General features: G+C 31.8%; 1 protein-coding gene across 8 annotated transcripts in view; it reads left to right on the top strand.

Annotated features, from left to right (window-relative positions):
* Positions 1–20,221, top strand: part of LOC143084980 (TBC1 domain family member 1-like) — a 55,062-nt gene that overhangs the window by 17,718 nt on the left and 17,123 nt on the right. For 4 of the 8 annotated variants that reach the window (XM_076261089.1, XM_076261090.1, XM_076261088.1 and 1 more), the window contains exons 2-10: positions 5,870–6,595; positions 9,300–9,488; positions 11,492–11,612; positions 12,575–12,666; positions 13,228–13,392; positions 13,969–14,073; positions 14,768–14,848; positions 17,409–17,674; positions 18,947–19,110. In XM_076261089.1, coding sequence (XP_076117204.1) covers positions 5,870–6,595; positions 9,300–9,488; positions 11,492–11,612; positions 12,575–12,666; positions 13,228–13,392; positions 13,969–14,073; positions 14,768–14,848; positions 17,409–17,674; positions 18,947–19,110 — 1,909 coding nt within the window. Of the gene's footprint in view, positions 1–3,121; positions 3,496–5,869; positions 6,596–9,299; positions 9,489–11,491; positions 11,613–12,574; positions 12,667–13,227; positions 13,393–13,968; positions 14,074–14,767; positions 14,849–17,408; positions 17,675–18,946; positions 19,111–20,221 lie in introns of those variants that run through there. The other 4 variants (XM_076261096.1, XM_076261093.1, XM_076261095.1 and 1 more) reach the window with 4 other exon arrangements.

Below are 20,221 nucleotides of genomic sequence, written 5' to 3'. Positions count from 1 at the left end.
CACAGAGCTATCTTGGATAAATTTTATAATAGAATGTATAAGGGTCATGGTGCTATAATTTCTGGAAAACAAGTGCTATGTTAATAATTCCCATGGTGCTATTTCAATTTTCTGGGGAGAACACTTAGTTATCTTATTCTCCTATTTCCTGACATAAGAAGATGAGGTACATTTTTCTGTAACCAGGAGTATGTGCATACGATCAAATACAAATCTGTACTGCAAAACATCTTCTAGAATATGCTAGAATAAAACTAATATATAATTTAACGTGCTTCTATTCTATACATAAATCGTGCTTTGAAGAGAAAATCGCCACTGAGAGAGAGAGAACTTGTACAAACACACATACATTTCCTTAAAGTATGATGTGGAAATCCTCCCACAACTTTTGAGTATATTTCTAAAAGTACATGTCGACACATACATGTACTCTAAATCACTATCAAGTCTGATAAAAATCAATAATCTGGATTTCCAATTTCCTGTGAAAGTTATTACATCACTGTTTGGGTAAATAAATATAGTGATAAACTAGACTGTCTAGGCAGGATTGATAAAGATGAGCATGTTAGAAATATTTGTAATGTGTGATAGATAGAAAGTACAAATTCTTATATGAGCATCACTCATATTTTTTTTTAAAGGTATCGAAATAAAAATGCCATTATTCTTAAATTCAGTGAATTTAAACTGGTTCCGACCATTTAGATATATGTTTTATAATCCACACATTGATTAAAGTGTCATTTTTTGTAATTTCCTGCCAGATTTACTGATAATAACAAAGTTTTTCATTATTGGTTAAGAGAAATAGATCCATTGATTATGATATTTTTCCGCCTGAAATAGTTCAATTTTAAAATGTAATAATTGTGTAAATTCGTGAAATTACAAAACGTTTAGCCTCATTGTTCCCGGGATGATTATCCATAACAAAGATTAAATTGGTAAAATATGGAATTTCATGTATTTTATGCACAGATCTGAGTATTTCTTTTACTTTCATCATGTCGAAGGTCAAAAAGTAAATTTTAATGATGTATTTATTTCTTTAAATAGTCTGTGCTGGCTATAATCCTGTTCCTTGAAATTATTCTTTTCCAGTTAGGGTCTAATTGTATGCTAGAAAATCATAAATATGATGGGTTCATTGCAAATAAAAATTGTTGCCATTGTAGATTTCTCAACAACAATACACAATTAACTTTGCTAGTCAAGATGTATAATCCTGACTGCCACTCATTCTTTGTTAACAATTGCATAAAGCTGGTATACATATATATATATATTAATTTACACTTTTATGTCAGTTAACCAAAAGACAACTTCAAACATTCATCAAGCTAATTGTTACCTAACCTTGACCTCATTTTCATTAGCCAGTATTCCAGTTACATTTAGGACATTTTTTTTGTGTAATTGGTCTGTTATACCATATAACAGTAATGTATGTCAGGAAAGCTTTAATTAGATTGTTATCAATATAGAATACATGTCCTTCTGATAGATATGTCATATACATGTCATTGACTTATTTCCAGGCTCTGTTGATCAGGTTTATATCTAAAACAGAATATAGAATGGAAGAATGTGTCATATAGGATCATATAGACAACAACTGGACTTTAAGAGCAGAAAACAGCCCACCAATGGGTCTTCAACAAAGAGAGAAATCCTTTTGTAGCACACCCTTACATTTGACAATAGATATAATTGTCCAGCAATATTTGGAAGCCTTTTCCATCTAACATATATAATGTGTTTAGGGGCGGATCCAGCCATTTAAAAAAGGTGGGGGGGGGGGGGGGGTCCCAACCCAGGACAAAGTGGGGTTCTAACTATAAGATAAGATAAGATAAGATAAATTTTATTTTCCAAATTAGGTCCCCAGGGGGGCATATACACATAACATATATAATTGACACAACATACAGTATTTTACATAACATTGTAAAATAAACTATTGAAATAGTCAAACAGGTATTATTTGTTAAATAAAAAAGTATTTGAGAGTTGCTACTCCAGAGATGTGGCAAACCCCATTTATTTATTTACTTTTTTTTTTCTTACTTGATTTTATAATATTTTGCTGAAAATGTATAAATATAAAATATAAAATATAAAATAAATGATTGTTTAGCTGCAACAGATGCCAAGGGACAATGCTCTAGGATTGTGATCTTAAAAGCTCTAACAATCCTCCTCATATCTGATGCAGAAAAACAAACACAAATGAAAAAAGTTTATGTATAGTCACAGCAAATAACATATACTGCAGTAAACAGGTATTGAGAATAGTGTAGGTTTCCCTACTGCAACAGACACTAAGGGGCGGTACTCAAGGAGCTGTAGTATTTACACAGTCCTCCTCGTGTCTGAAGCAGACAAGAAAGCCACATAATTAACAATTTTTCGAAATAAATTTACATGCAGCAGTGAGAATAGACTTATCTTCTGCGTTCATAAGCCATATCAGTTTATCTCTTGCGTTAAGAATTAAAAAGTTGGGGCAACTTTTAGTTATCTCTTGAAATAGATGATTGCGGTCATCATTAAATTTAACACATTGGAATAAAAAATGATATTCATCCTCCACATCTCCAGAGTTACATATGTCCCCATTCAAATGCATCAATCGTCAAAAAAGGGGGGGTTCTAACCCCCAGAACCCTCCCCCTTGTTCCGCCACTGATGTTATGTGAACTTGTCAATCATTTTCACACTCTTTTACATGTAGTATGTTATGTCAGTACCTTTTATAGCCAGTTATATGTAATATGATGTTTTGCTCATTGTTGAAGACTGTATGATGACAATTATTTTCTTAAGTTCTCACCATTTGGACACTAGCAATTTCAAGTGAATAGTTATCTCATTGGCAATCATACAACATCTCCTTATTGTTATAAGTTAAACTCAGTTGTTGTAGCTTATGACTTTAACTCAGACTTTAACTCAAACTGGTAACAGTGTATAACAAACTACTATTGTCTTTAGTTAAATACGTATTTCCTACATGATGTATGATTAGTTCTTCCTGTTTAGATCACCCATGATTAAAATATTTTGTAAACAATTTAATCTTTATAAAACATGCACAAGTTGCACTTGTTATCATAGTACATGTAGTATATAAAAACTGAAGGATCACTGGAAAGTTGTGTTTAGGATATTATAGCATATTACACAAACAAAAATTTATTCAATGTGTAAATGGATGGCTCAGGAACTAAATTGTGATAAAGTTTATTTTTAATTTCCTTTTATTAATCGTTAATGGGAATAGGAACAACTTATTAAATTGGATTGTTCACTTATTCTGAATGATTTTTGAACAAGAACACAATGGTGTTGAATATGAATGATGATCCACTATCACCAGTGAAATATGGTTGTGAAGTGACCGTAGACATTATAACAAATAATGTTAAGGATTCTGTACAAAGTCAGCAATCTGAGGATAAAGTTGAATTCTGTGAACTCAGTACAGGGGTATGTTTAAACAAATATGAACTAGGAAGATTTAGGGAAATGGAGGTTCAAGTACTCCTGTTAATTTAACCATGTCACATGGTGATTTGTCTTTTCCAAGCAAAATTTTGTAAGAGAAATTGAAACATAAGACAATTGCGTAAAAATATCAAATGAATAATATGCCTGTACAATAAGACAAAATTAGCATGGAACATTTAAAGATGAAATCATTTATGTGAAAGTAAAGGATATCTTACATGAATAATTTCAAAACCAAGATAAAGTTTTCATCATTTTTGTCTTGTCTGGAAGGAGACAAAAACCAATAGAACACTTTTGTCCTGAAAAAAACACACCTTTATGACCTCATTTACCAGATAGAGGGGATCGCCTGTATATGAATGATGTTCACTTAAACCAAAGTTTTTAACGAAAATGCATCGAACTGTAAAGTTGTCTTAGAGTAATAAGTTTGTAATTATATATGCATAAGAGGTGCTAGAGTTTCCCGATTACTCCTCTAACAGTGTACCATAGACCTACGTCCTCCCATGCTCAACTTTGTGTATTTTGATATAGCACATTGCATATATGTTGGGGCATCATTTGTTTCTCCCAGACACAATACTATCTAAACGAAAGCCATACATTGACTTTGTTATGATACAGCTACTTCAGAATGAAGTGGGGACATCACTTTGTCTAGTTTAAGTTTGTTATCCAGTATTCTTCATTTTCTCTTCTGTCCACAATGCTTAAATCCATTTAATTCTGTTTAAGTTCATTCCCCTCCCCCTTTTTCAGTTTCCCCTCTTCTGACATTTTATTGACTTAGCATAAACTTTTCATTCCCTATTGCAGTTTAAGAAAGGAAACAGATTAGAAATTTGCATGTGAACTGGCTAAAGTAGCTTCAAAAGTTGTAAGGTCTTTGATAAAGATTTTTGAGCAGTTTTCAGTTTGATATCTGTACATATAATATTATAATCATAATCTAGAAGCAGGTTTTCCTGAAATTGAAATAATTGCATGATTTCAAACTTTTTCTATATAAGAAAATGCCTGTACCAAGTCAGGAATAGAACAGTAGTTATCCATTTACTTGATGTGTTTTGTTTTCCATTTGTTTAATGTGTTTGAGCTTTTGATTTTGCCATATATGCTTAGGGATTTTTGTTTGAATTTTCCTCTGCTTTCAGATTTTTTGTTATTTTCATTTTTGCGCTGTCCACTCTTTAAAAATCCCAATTATGTAAATGAAGGCAATAATTTCTGAATTAACAACATTTATTCCTCAGAACATTTGCATATTAGTTTTAATTAAACTTGTCAATCAATTAACTCATTATTTTTAGAAATCACTTGTCATTTACATACAAGCTAAATGATTATAAATTAATAATAATTAGATAATATAAACAACAACAAATATATCTTACAAGTTCAAGGCATTTCTATCTATCTATATTATATTGTGCATAAATGTTATGCACAAATATGAAATTTCATTCCTAGTTTTTTCCGAAGTTTTTATGTAAGGATTTAATCTGGGAGCATAATTACAGTATAGCGTTCATGAAAAATTCATTATCATGGTTTTGAATGAAAAATATCACCAAATTTCATTAGTGAAAAATGATTCAAAGGAGGGGGCACCTGTTGAAGAAAAACTTAATTTTTTAGAGGATACTGATGTGTATACGGAGGTTAAAACTATGTCAGGTTCTAATCATATATATATGAAGAATTTTTCATTTAGAAACTTAGAAACAACCAAAAAAAAACAACAGATCTTTAAAGTAAATCTTAAAAAAATCAGGGATTCAGATAATTTTTTTCTAGATTATACTTTATGGATTGGTAATAAATGTTAAATAACTTGTAGGATTTAGTTACATGTAGGACTATATATGGATGTGTTGGTTCAATAATTACCTCCACATTATGATTTCAAGAAACTTAAAATACATTGTCTGTAGTTACAAGTACCGTGAAGATGGCTTTGAATCTTTGGTCAGATCTATTACATGTTGAAGCTCTTTTTATGTGGAAAAGCTAAATCTAGTTCTTGCAATCAGACAGTTCAAATGAAAATTCTTATTAAATCAATAATTAAGTTTGAATATCTAGAGTACGCTTGTTTTAAATGGACAGTCATCTTTTATGACAAACCACACCATTATAACACTTAATAAGAAATCGCATTAAAGCACCAAATCAGAATGGAACATATGCATTAAAACACCAAATCAAAATTGAGCATTCAAACAATATACCAGAATGGGGTTATTAAAACACCAATAATCCATCCATCAATCATGATATGATTAATTTAACATGTAAAACTAGCATCATTAGAGCTTTAAACATGCATTTTCTTGTTTATTTGCAGGTTCCAGAATTATTCAGCTGTATTCAGGAAGAAACCAGAAGAGATTTGTTTGAAGATCTGGGAGAACAGAAAGTATCAGAACCTGCTAAAGCTTTCTATGAAATTATGTACATTGGTCGAGCTAAACTTAAGTGCAAAAAGATAACTTGTGCTCACATTGATGATCTTTACGGTAAGCTGTTAAAGAAGGAAATAGATCGGAAAAAGATGCTTGAAGATAAGTTTGAACAACGAAAAAGGCACGGTAGTGGAATGAGTACTAAAAGTTTACCAGCGACATTGGAAGAAAATGTTTCCGTTACAGAAAATGAGCTGCAGAAACAATGTGAGACAATGAAACCTCATAACATTTTCTCTGAGAGCCCTGCGAGTAGTGCTGATGAACTGTCTAGTCTGAGTGATCAGCAGAGTTCTACAGAGAATGTCCTGGACAATTCTGGTCACTTCTCACTTGGACTTCCATCTAGCATTAGTGAATTGTCTGATTCAGGCGAGTTAATGAAGGAGGATCCAATCTTCAATAAAACTCTGACAAAGACAGACAATGAAAATTCCTCTAAAGATCTTCATGTACATTTCAATGAGAACTGTGTCACTACAGAGCAGGAAAACCCCAACCGAACAATGCTGTTCAGATTAGGTGCAAACGAGGTGTCCTTAATCAGCTTGGACAAAAGGTCCATCATTTTGGACAAGAGGTTCAAAGATATATCTTCTGTTTCACAGGTAATCACTATATGTTATTAATAAATGATATGTCTGACTTTTACCTTCCAGGATTTACAATCTTATTAAAATACAAATTCAGCTTTTTATATGCTTCGCTTACAAGGATCTGACAACGCTCTGTTTTTAATTTCTGTTTTACAGATCTTTTGGGATCATGGGGTTTTGTCGTGGAATGAAAAATTTTGAAAATTGTAATTCACGATCAATTTCAATCACAAGTTTTTTTTGTGAAAAGAGCACCAGAACAGAATTTAGAACGAACTGTTGTCATACACAAAATTGTGAGCAAAGTTTGCTCACAAAATATATGGATTACTTTTTTCTTGGTAATGAGGGTAAATCGTCCAGCTTTTGCACAACTGGATAACCACTAAACACTTTTCTAGTTATTTGAATATATATATATATATGCCAAGTGAATACTAACAATACTGTCAAATTCAAAATTGAATCATAAAATTTGATAAAGCAGGAATAATTGGACAAAAAAATCTTAATAATAATATAGTCATGTCAAAGAACTAGTGCTTGTTTTGTGTTAATCTATTTTAAAACATTTGCTTACTTTCTTGTCATAAAACTATTTAGTTTAAAATAATGTTAAGCATAGTTTAAAATGATGTTAAGCATACATAAAGGAATGATTTTTGTAAGTATTTAATGGCTTTTCAAACTGCTCTCAATCTATATGATAGGTTAAAAAAAAATGTTTTCCTGAATTTGTGTTAAAACATTTAATAGAGTACAGCTGTTCACTATTTGTTCATATATAAGTAAAAGTCCTTGGTCTGCTTCATTGATTATTACAAAATATTTATTCATATCCATGTAAAAGTGTGAATACATGTGTTTCATTATGGTTCATCAATTACACTATATTTTCTCTTTAGAAAACAGATTTTTATGTACATGATAAAATCCAATTTATATAAATATATACTTTAAGGATTTTGGTTCAGAAAAATATATTTTTGACTATATTAAAAGACCACATTTATTGACTGATTGTTGTTTTATACATACATTGTTGTACATACAACCTATACTTTTTGTATGTGTATAAAATGATAAGAGTTATAATATAATTAAGGAAATTGATACAGGATTTGAAATATCAACAGTTACATGTTATTGATACTGTCATTATACTGGACATTCACTAATATTAATCAATACTTTCTCTAATTCTTAAATTATCAAACACTAATTACCAGCAGATTATTAAAATGTTGTAATACAAGGAAAAGTTTGGTGTCTGTATTTAGGAATGCACTTTAGGATTAATTTGATAAATAATTACTTGTCTTTAAGATTTTGCCTGGGGTAGTCTTGGCTTTCTATTTGTTTATAAGACAAAATAAGATAAAGTCATGTTTCCAACCTCCATACATTTTTGTTTAAACTACTTTTAACTCACATGTCAACATTATCACATTTTATGGACAATTGAATAGTAATTATTATTGTTACAAGTTCAGATCTTTTAAATTAAGCACAGTTAAACTTTAAACTCCTGTTCAAGCTGATGAAAAATGATTTGCAAAACTAAAATCATTCCACATATCTTATAAAATTGAGAATGGAAATGGGGAATATGTCAAAGAGACAACAACCTAACCAAAAAGCAGATAACAGACAAAGACCACCAATGGGTCTTAAACCCAGCAAGAAGAAAGTCCTGCATCCCGAGGTTGGCATCAGCTGGCCCCTAAATAAAAATGTGTACAAGTTCTGTGAAAATGGAAGCCATATTAAACTCCAAAACTATTTTTTTGTCAGGAGGCATCACAATCTAGGAAACAGGCATATGTTTTTAAGGTCGTAGACAGTATTTACATGTTGATATTTAATGTAAAATATGTTGTAAACCAAAAAATTATGTTACATATTATTTTATTCATTTGTTAAAAGTAATATTTCCCAATTAATTTCCCTGCAAAGTTACAATCAATGGATTTGATAAAGGTTGAAAATCATTATTTTGTGGAGGTGGCTGTGAAGAGACTGTATTTGCATGTTTTTATAAACCCAATGAGATTTGTGTTGAGGAATACAACAATAAATCAATCCTAAAGACTATAAATCAGTGAATAGTTATTTATAAAGATTGAGTGGGAAATGGTCAGTTAATTACAGCTTATTGTCTTATTATGTGTATTGAATTATAGGATGGAAACCCAGGACTTACTTTAATGGTTAATCAAGGTTGTCAAACAAAAGTTGTCTTGATTTTGTACTTTCATTTTCTAAAAGAAAATTGTGGTATAAGTTGAAAAATATTTTATTTTGTAAAATTTCAAAATTGAAAGATCTTTATTTTCTAAAATTTTATAATTCTTGAATGTTTAACCTTTTGAACGTTGTTAGTAATTTTGATTTTGATATCAGTTTCATTGGACAAGAGTTTACTTTAATTCAGGTTACAGAACATGAATGAAATCTGATGTACGTTCAGTGAAACAATGAGTCGTCAACACAATAATCACTGATAATACCCCACAGTTACATTGTAACTAAAGGACAAACTTAAAAATGAATGCAATTTCAGGTAAAGAGGAGGTTATCCATTAGAAAAAGAAATGCATATAAATTGTGTACCATTTTGATAAGGACACAAAAATAAAACTGGATGTATTTTGCAAAAATAGTTTAACATTTTGTCAAATATTAAATAGAATATTTTTATTTTATCATTTTGTAGGGAAAAGACAATGCTGAGGTGTTTGGTTTTATTGCTAGAGAAAATGGAAATGTTTTTGTGTGCCATGTGATGAAATGTCATTCCTTCTCTGTAGTAAGTAAACACACAACCTCTCATCACACTCACACAGGCTTAGAAAAGGGAAATGTTTTTGTGTGCCATGTGATGAAATGTCATTCCTTCTCTGTAGTAAGTAAACACTCAACCTCTCATCACACTCACACAGGCTTAGAAAAGGGAAAATGTTTCTATTATGAAAAAAATTAACTTCTTTTCTTTTGAGATAATAAGACAGGTTTTTATGACAGCCATTTTGATTTTACATTGCAAAAGAATTTTAGAAAATCAATTGTGTGCAAGTACCTAAAGACTTACTTAAAAAAAATATTGTTGAAAATCCTTTTAAGCAACACCCACAAAAATATCAATTTTTATGGACACTTGTCACACATGTTGACCCTAGGTTTTGTTGGAACCAGAATATGATGTTCTTTGTTTAAAAAGAGAAAGAAGAGCAACATTTTAGAATTGCATATAAAGATTTATAAGGAATTTACATTTGCATCAGACTTTCAAGAATGCATGACATGAACATTTTAGTTCCTGGTTAATATTTTTGATTTCATGTCAGTATAAAATAATGTAGTAAGGATTGAAAAGATATATTGTTTTATATATTTGTATATAGCTGAGAGAATGGCATTTCACACAGATTTCATCCGTTGATTTCCTTATTGTGCTAAAATAACAGGAAGTCATAAGACATATTCCTCAATATATCGGGAAAACATATCAAGCTTTATACGTTTGTACACAATGTAGATCAATGAATGAATTATTTATGTCACTGTTTAATTAATCCCCTTTATGATGTTGCTGTATTATACAAGGCTACATTTAAGATATTTATTTGATTTTCTATACATATTGGTAATTGTAAGGCATTAATATTGCTCGTGGTTTTACATGTACGTTTCAAGGTTAGTATCACTTTCCAGGACAAAAAGGGGAAGGTTATGGGGGTATTTTTTGTGTTCTGTTATATTTAAAAGGAATTGATCAGGATTTTGATACTTTGTAATGTATGGTTAGGGTAAATTTATAATCATCAGATTTTCCTTTTGTCAGTTTGAACTAAATGAGTTATTTGTTGACATGAAGACAGCAAACCAACAGCTCTTTCATTTGCTATTTCACCCTCTCAGCAATGTGTTATTTGTATATTATTATATAGCCTTAGTTGAACATAAATCTTTATGTTTTTATTTTGATTGTTTTTCTGCCTTTGACTTTACACAGTATCTCCATATTTGAGTGTTGTAACAAATTGTTCATGTATCTTAATGTAAGGTCTTCTAAACTTTTCCGTTACAAAAGAAATTAAAACAAAAGTACTGTCTGGTATTGAGTTATTTTGTCAAAAATATTTTTGGGGAGATGGTCATTTTGTTTTCTTCCAAATTAAAGAAGAAATCATTATATGTTTATTTGGTATTAAATAGGTAGTCAGTGGTCAATCCATGATACAAGGCTGATAATATCCTACTTTTTATACTGATTTTAAAGCCTAAGTTACATGTTCTGTTAGTTTGTAATTAAGAATTGAATGCTTCTTTTTGTAAATTTATTGGGGTGTAAAAGCGTTGACCGAAGTACATTTTGTATGAAGCGCAGAAGCGCTTCATTCTAAAAATGTACGCACGGTCAACGCTTTTACAACCCTATAAAGTTACAAAAAGAAGCATTCAATACTTATAATTACATTTTTTAGCTATGATCATGAAAACACAAATTTTATATGTTTTATTATTTAATTCGCCTGTGAACTTTATTGTTGGAGCACGTGTTATCATGAGTGAAAAGTTGTATACAGCAATGCAACTGCTTACGGAATAACACGTGATGTGCAGTTAGCCAATAAGAATAAAATATTATAATGAAACATACATTTAATGTAATTATTTAAATTTAAAATACATGAGGAAAATGTTTTACATGATTTTATATTTCCTGCTTGTACATGGCAGTTTTTTGGGAATGTAGGTTTTTTGTCAACAAACTTTCATATTGAAAAAAATAAAAGACGCCTATATAAACTACAAGTATATTGTGCTTATTCAGTTACTGTTATCATTTTATAATGTTAAATTTTGATAAATTTATTCTGTGACTAATGATTTGTATACTTTTAGACAGACGAGATTATGTCTGTTCTGAGATCAGCATTCCAGTGTGCGTATGAACAAACGCATAAACAGATCTGTATAATGTGTCCATTACACCAGCTTCACAAGTTGTGTCAGGAACTTAATGGTAAGGGAGCTACCATTTGATTTTTATGAAATTTGAAAAAAATAGGCAGGACAGGAGTTTTGAGTAAAAAAAAAAGGCAGGATGAGACACGTTGCAAAAAAAAAAGGCAGGATGACAATTTAGGTAAAAAAAGTCAGGATAAACTAATAAAAAAAAAGGCAGGACCGAATAGAGTGAAAAATAAAAAGGCAGGACAGAGATTACAACTAAAAAAAAATGCAGGACAAAATTTTTCATCCTAGCCCCCCCATAAAAATCAAATGGTAGCTCCCTAGGTTAAAATACAAAGCAAATGATTAGACTCACAGTCTGTGTTTGGATCTTAATGGTTAGTGCGAATACAAATCTAGCAGCTTACTTCAGTCTGTGTCCAGGCAACTCAAAACATAGGCTATGTCAAAATTTCAAGCAGGCAACACAAGACATAGACTATGTCAAAACTCTAAGTAGGCAACACAAGACATAGACTATGTCAAAACTCTAAGTAGGCATCACAAGACATAGACTATGTCAAAACTCTAAGTAGGCAACACAAGACATAGACTATGTCAAAACTCTTAGTAGGCATCACAAGACATAGACTATGTCAAAACTCTAAGTAGGCATCACAAGACATAGACTATGTCAAAACTCTTAAGTAGGCATCACAAGACATAGACTATGTCAAAACTCTTAGTAGGCAACACAAGACATAGACTATGTCAAAACTCTAAGTAGGCATCACAAGACATAGACTATGTCAAAACTCTAAGCAGGAAACACACAAATCATAGGCTATGTCAAAAATCCCTAGTAGGCAACAAGATATATCTTCAATTCTAAATGGCATCTTGTTCCATTTTGTAACCATTTCTTATTATTCTCTGTGGTAGAAAGCTCAGTGCCTACGGTTTAGAAATCTATAAATACACAGGCCTCAAGACTACAAATCAAAATACATTGATTTATATATATTTTTGTAGGATTATCTAGTCACAATGCATATGACCTGTTAGAGAAAAGACTTCACAATCTACAGGAGAAAGATGTTGCTGATGTCCATAATCTTGTACAGGTACGGCAAAATTATAAATATTGTATGTTATTTGGGATCTTCACGGGGCTGTTGGGTCATATTCCCTGTCAGTGTTTTATATCTCCTGAGCTCATATCCTCTGTGAAACCGGAAGAACAGTTATATTATACTCAATCTTATTAAAATAAGTTCTCATCACTTGCTCCTCGATTTTTTATATGTCGCCGGCATAAAAGCATAAAAATATAGTATATATGCCAATACACATAATTAACAGTGATGTTTCATAGCCTGGCCAGTTTCGGTCCAAAACGGACCTTCATCAGAGGCAGAAAGGTGGATTAATGTTTGCACCCTATTTATATAGATATGGTAACCATGGTAACCAGGGTTCAGTAAACCGGCTGTTCAGAGTTTCAGAGTTTTATAATTTAAAACTTTCATCTAAATCAATCTGTAAAAGAAAAGCTTGATAAAAAGGTAATTACTGTTAAAATTAGGACACTCCAGTATAATACAATAAGTTCTCATCACTTGCTCCTCGATTTTTTATATGTTATAGTTTGGAAATTTACACTTTCTCTGCACATGTTATTGTAGTTTGAGAACCCCCAGAGTTATGACGAGATGGTAGAGATATTAATGATTGGTCTGAGGAAGTTATGTGAAGTTAAACAGAAGGAACATACACATTTATCTGATGCTAATAAGTCATCTGTTAAAGCAGAGGTAACTGATCCGTACAAGTCAGCTATAAGGACACCGGTAATTTAAAAAGAACAATTAAACATGTTAAATCTGAAGCTAACACGTTTTTTGTGAGAAAAAGGTAATTTTTAACAGAGAGAACTTACACATGAATCTGAAGGCTAAAGCTAACAAGTGTTTTATGAATTGATGCTAACATGATGTCTGGGGGAAAACTGATAACAGAATGAAATTACACAAAAATTTGAAGTTTACACTCATTATTTTTACGTTAACAACTTTGCTACACAACAATCTGAAGCTAAAACCATTTTTTGTGAAAACACTCATGATTTTAACAGAAAATGTTTTGAAGAAAGTAATATAATTTTAACAGAAAATATTTTGAAGAAAGTAATATAATTTTAACAGAAAATATTTTTAAGAAAGTTATATAATTTTAACAGAAAATATAAATGGTTAATGGAAAGATCATACCAACTCTATATCTTGATTGACCTTTTTAGATAACCTTAGAAATTGAAATACCTTCATAACCAAATAATCATTGAAACGTTCAGAAAAAATAAGGCATTACTTATGAATATGAATGACAATGTACAATGTTAATGCTGTTTACATGATATTTTACAGTTTAACATTATTGAGAGTAAAGGAAAAGCAGCATTGTCATTTGACTCAATCAAGAACAAATGTAAGAAGAGTTTAACAACGTCGTTTGAATCACTGATATTAAGGGTAAGATTCATTATAAATTCACATTAATGTTGTCAAATCTAACATTTTAATTGATTGATTGATTGTTGGTTGCTTAACGTCCAGTGGTTTAACATATTGACATTACCAGTTCTTCGGTTAATCTTCAACTGTCGACTGGTATTAAAGTTGGTGTTCAAAGACAATGTCTGCAATATTTTACAAATGCCTGGTTATATAATACAATGTTGTTTTTCAAGACATCTTTTCCTAGACCATTCTATGTTCCTTGTGTCTGCATGTTTTCAGTACAGTGTATACCTATGATGATTCATTTTATAATTCAGTTTTGTTTATTTATGATTTTAATAAACATTTATATCAAATTTATAAAACTGGTTAACTGTTGAAAACATTATTTAATATCTACAACATAGAGATTGAATACTTCATTTGATTTACTTGCAATTTTAAAAGTGTGCTCATATATTAAAAAAAAAAAAAAAAAAAAAAAAACTGATATGAAAATGGGAATGAAAAGTGCAACTTTGCATAATGAATGCCACTCTGGTAAATTTAAAGATTTGCCACTATTTGTCCAGTCTGTCCGCTTAAATGGTTATTGTTTAATTATAGTTTTATATACTAAAGGGTAAAAACTTAAGTAAGCCACTTTGAAAAATTTGAAAAAAAGGTTTGTACTATAAATGGCTCTAACAATTATTTATCTTCACAGGGTAAAAAGAAGGAAGAAGGGGAGAGAACCAGACATAGAAGTGGTACAACTGTCAGTGAATATAGCTGGGCAAGATCTTTTGTAAGTAGTCACAATAATGGGGAGAGAACTAGACATAGAAGTGGTACAACTGTCAGTGAATATAACTGGGCAAGATCTTTTGTAAGTAGTCACAATAATGGGGAGAGAACTAGACATAGAAGTGGTACAACTGTCAGTGAATATAGCTGGGCAAGATCTTTTGTAAGTAGTCACAATAATGGGGAGAGAACTAGACATAGAAGTGGTACAACTGTCAGTGAATATAGCTGGGCAAGATCTTTTGTAAGTAGTCACAATAATGGGGAGAGAACTAGACATAGAAGTGGTACAACTGTCAGTGAATATAGCTGGGCAAGATCTTTTGTAAGTAGTCACAATAATGGGGAGAGAACTAGACATAGAAGTGGTACAACTGTCAGTGAATATAGCTGGGCAAGATCTTTTGTAAGTAGTCACAATAATGGGGAGAGAACTAGACATAGAAGTGGTACAACTGTCAGTGAATATAGCTGGGCAAGATCTTTTGTAAGTAGTCACAATAATGGGGAGAGAACTAGACATAGAAGTGGTACAACTGTCAGTGAATATAGCTGGGCAAGATCTTTTGTAAGTAGTCACAATAATGGGGAGAGAACTAGACATAGAAGTGGTACAACTGTCAGTGAATATAGCTGGGGGGCAAGATCTTTTGTAAGTAGTCACAATAATGGGGAGAGAACTAGACATAGAAGTGGTACAACTGTTAGTGAATATAGCTGGGCAAGATCTTTTGTAAGTAGTCACAATAATGGGGAGAGAACTAGAGATAGAAGTGGTACAACTGTCAGTGAATATAGCTGGGCAAGATCTTTTGTAAGTAGTCACAATAATGGGGAGAGAACTAGACATAGAAGTGGTACAACTGTCAGTGAATATAGCTGGGCAAGATCTTTTGTAAGTAGTCACAATAATGGGGAGAGAACTAGACATAGAAGTGGTACAACTGTCAGTGAATATAACTGGGCAAGATCTTTTGTAAGTAGTCACAATAATGGGGAGAGAACTAGACATAGAAGTGGTACAACTGTCAGTGAATATAGCTGGGCAAGATCTTTTGTAAGTAGTCACAATAATGGGGAGAGAACTAGACATAGAAGTGGTACAACTGTCAGTGAATATAACTGGGCAAGATCTTTTGTAAGTAGTCACAATAATGGGGAGAGAACTAGAGATAGAAGTGGTACAACTGTCAGTGAATATAGCTGGGCAAAATCTTTTGTAAGTAGTCACAATAATGGGGAGAGAACTAGACATAGAAGTGGTACAACTGTCAGTGAATATAGCTGGGCAAGATCTTTTGTAAGTAGTCACAATAATGCACACTGAAAACTGAAACCAGAAACAGGACAATCAAGACTTTTGCTGAAATAAAAAAAATAAGACAAATAGAACACAGCAAATAAATGTGACATAGATCCTAATAGAGAGGTCCATGTTGGTTTTTGTTCTACAGAAGATAAGATAGTCCTTCTACACCATTTCTACCGTACATTTAGAACTTAACAAATTCAAACACACAGTAACTGCACTACAGGAGCATCAATTATACATGACACATTGTTATTGTACAGATGACAGAATGTGTAGAAATTATCTAATATATATAGAACTATAAAACTTCAAGTTATTAAAACATATATAGATAAAGTAACTAGAAAAAATCTTAATAAGGTGAATACATTATAACATATATTTTCAAAAGGTAATACACAGAAAAGGTATCACATCATTGTTCACATTTCTTCATACCATAAGTTAAAAAGTTTTACACCTACATTAAACTTTTAAATCCCACAGAAACAGATATGAGCATATCAAATATACCAACTTACCATTTTTTAATCTTTTGTTCAATTTAAAAATATATATAAAAAAATGTAATACAAATATAAAAGAATACCTTGAAAGTATAAATTTCCCTGAAAAAAAAGCTTATAAAGAAGGCATTTGATATACCTTTTCCTTACAAAATATAGATCTAAAATTGAGATTGGAAATGGGGAATATGTCAAAGAGCAGAAAACAGCCAAAGGACACCAATAGGTCTTCAACGCAGAAAGAAAATCAAGCACCCATAGGTGGGCCGCAGCTGGCCCCTAAATAAATATGTGTAATAGTTCAGAAAATGGAAGTCATACTAGAACTTATTGTCAGCCTCTGATCAGCAGTATTCCTAAATATAGGCTTGAATTATAATGGATTAACCACCAATTTCTTTTATGAAAACAACTTTTTAAATTTGGTTGATTTTCAGCAAAATTAGATCCACTTTTTATTCCCCTAGCATTTACTATAAATATGCTCTCCTTCTATAGCATCACATGGTACCTTAAGGGCATTATGTTTTACTGTCTGTGTTGTCGGTACGTTTGTCGTCAGTTATGCTTCTGGTAAAACTTCTTGATCAAGGTAGTTTTTAATGAAGTTGAAGTCCAATCAATTTGAAACTTAGTTTCATAGTTCACTGAACATAGAAAATGATAGTTCAAGAGGGTCATCCATGAACTATGGACACATTGTCACATTTTTGTTTATTTTATGCGTTTATTGTTTTATACAGGACTCTTCAGCTACATCCACTCCAGACTGTTCACCAATGCCCTCCCCTGCAACAATGAGCTCCCAACAGTTCCACTACCCTAGTCCACCAGGCTCTCCTACAGAGGGGCGACCTCGTAGTCAGACTGTGGGTACATTGGCAGATACAGGTTTATTGTCCAAGAAATTCCAGGACATAACCAACCTAGGAAAACCTAAAGAGAAAGAATTAGAACTACAGGACCCACCAAAGAGAAGGAATAGTGTGAATAGTCCTATGAAACAAATGTAACTATGTTATTAAGGAATTAAATAAAAAATTAATACCTGCGATTAATTTTTTTTTTTTTCCAAAGATGATTTTCAAGCTGAACAATCCTGATTTAACTTATTATAAATGCAGGCTATAGTGGCATTTGAAGTTGTGCAATTTCCAATAAATTTTAGATGTCACAACTAATGACGTTATTCTTGCTGATCGACTTAGGATCAACGGGCATAACCCATTCAAAAAATTGAATTTGAAAGTTGTCTATGAAAGCTCTTAAGCTTGCATACAGACCGTGTATCATCGTACAGCGGATATAGGTACTAACCAAGCGGGCGTGAGCGATTTCGATCTTACACGGTAACGAAAACCTTTGTTTTGTTCACATAATATCAATGTGTACTTCAATCTAAACATAATTGCTGTTATAAGAAATGATTTGGTCATAGGTTGATGATTAGAGATGTCTCATTATTTTCTTAAAACAAGAGGGATTACTAAAACATCCTAAAAGCATGTGCAAATACTTGTCAAAGTCGTTGGCCCTCGTCTCATCCGATATAATTCTATATTCATTGCAACTCTTTTCCTGATAGAAGGTCAATGTGTGTGAGTAATAAGTATAGCTATTTCAATAATTGGCATTGAAATCTTTCATACATATGTTATTTTTCGATATTTGATCCCTAAAGAAACGCTGTGTACGGTGTTTAGCTGACCACATAAATCCTTATGTACGGTGCATAGTTAAGTTGTTGTACACCCTACACAAAAACTTTATTTTCATACTCGTTTATTACCCAAAAAGTTTCAAGGAATGAGTAATCACAGGTAGGTTTATGATTGGTAACTTTTACTTTTGCCCTGTATTAGGTTTCTTTCAGATAAAACATGTGAATGTCTCAACAACTGTATCGAAATTGAAAGTTGGTGTTGACATTCACAACTATTTGCGCATGTACAAGTTAATTGTTCTTATTAGAATATCAAAGTTGTTTTATGAATAGGAAAAAATCGATGCGAAAATTATTTTGGCGCAGGAATTTCAGATGTTGAGAAATGTACATTGAATATTGATAAAGCAAAACAAAGATTTTCGTTACTGTGTAAGGTCAAAATCGATCATGCCCGCTTGGTTAGTACCTATATCCGGTGTACTGATGATACACCGTGATACAGGAGTAATATAATGTTTAATGAAAAGTTAACATTCATCTGTTATGAATTACATATTTAAAACAACTCTGACAAATGTAATTAAATGTTAACTAATTTTGCTTATGTTTTTGTAGGTTTCTGCTTGTTGGTAATAATTTCAGTAAAAAGCCGACCCCCATACCAGATGATATCTTAGATGAATCAGATGTTAACTACTCACCCAACAGAAGGGGATCATTTAGAAAGACTATATTTAACAGTGTTGTCACTCCTTCAAGAACTCCACGTTCTGTCAAAGGTAGCAAACAATAAGTTTTTCTTCTGCTTAGCATACATACATATACAATATTAGATCAATGTCAGAAAAATTTAATCTTTTTTATATGAGGCTGTCAGAGAAACTGGGGAAGGGTGAGGTTCTACCGAGCCCATCACCAGTTTTTTGTCAAATACAAAAAAGTTTATATTATTCTGACATTGACCTAATATCGTTTTTATACTGCAACTTAATTTAATACATTAATAGCTATTCAAATTGTCAAACTAATTTCAAACTTATTTTCATCCTTTAAGAAACCCCTGATTGTGGAAAAAGTATTGTAGATATGAAGGAGAAGGTTCACAAAGGGTTGAAATAATTGTATTTGTTTTTGGTAAAAATTAAACCTTGGCCTCCATCCACAATTGAATTTTTTTTTATATGAATGAACTATATATCAAAATTTGTACCTTTTGGTTACCAAACAATTTGGATCGTAGTTGGTAGCCAAGGTTTTCTTTAAGCTTTCGGGTCTGAAAATTCCATAAAATTATCATTTTTATACGACCCCAAAAAAATTTTGGAATCGTATAATGGTATGATGTTGTCGTCATCCGAAGACACATTGGTTTCCGGATAATAACTTAAGTTTAAGTAAATAGATCTTCATGAATTTTTTTCAGAAGGTTCAATACCACAAAAGGAAGGTTGGGATTGATTTTGGGGATGATGGTCCCAACTGATTAGGAATTAGGGGCCTGAAAGGGGCCCAAAACAAGCATTTTTCTAGTTTGAGGATAATAACTTGTGTAGAAGTATTTCAGTTGCTCTGAAATCTTACCGCAATGTTTAAAACCACAAGTAGAAGGTTTGGATTCATTTTAGGGGTTATGGGGCCAAAGTTTAGGAATTAAGGGCCAAAAAGGGGTCAAAACAAGCATTTTTCTAGTTTCAAGACAATCACTTATGTGTAATTGTATGGATCTCTCTGAAATTGTACCACAATGTACCATATAACCAAGGGGAGGCTGGGATTAAGTTTTGGGTTAATTGCCCAAAATATGAAGGAAATTAGGAGCCAAAAAAGGACCAAAAAGAAGCATGTTTCTAGTTTCCAAACAATCATGACTTGTGTTTAAGTGTATGGATC

This window comes from Mytilus galloprovincialis, chromosome 8, assembly GCF_965363235.1.
Source record: "Mytilus galloprovincialis chromosome 8, xbMytGall1.hap1.1, whole genome shotgun sequence".
Classification (NCBI taxonomy): domain Eukaryota; kingdom Metazoa; phylum Mollusca; class Bivalvia; order Mytilida; family Mytilidae; genus Mytilus; species Mytilus galloprovincialis.
Note: the sequence above shows the minus strand (reverse complement) of the source record. Positions and strands in the feature narration are given on the sequence as shown.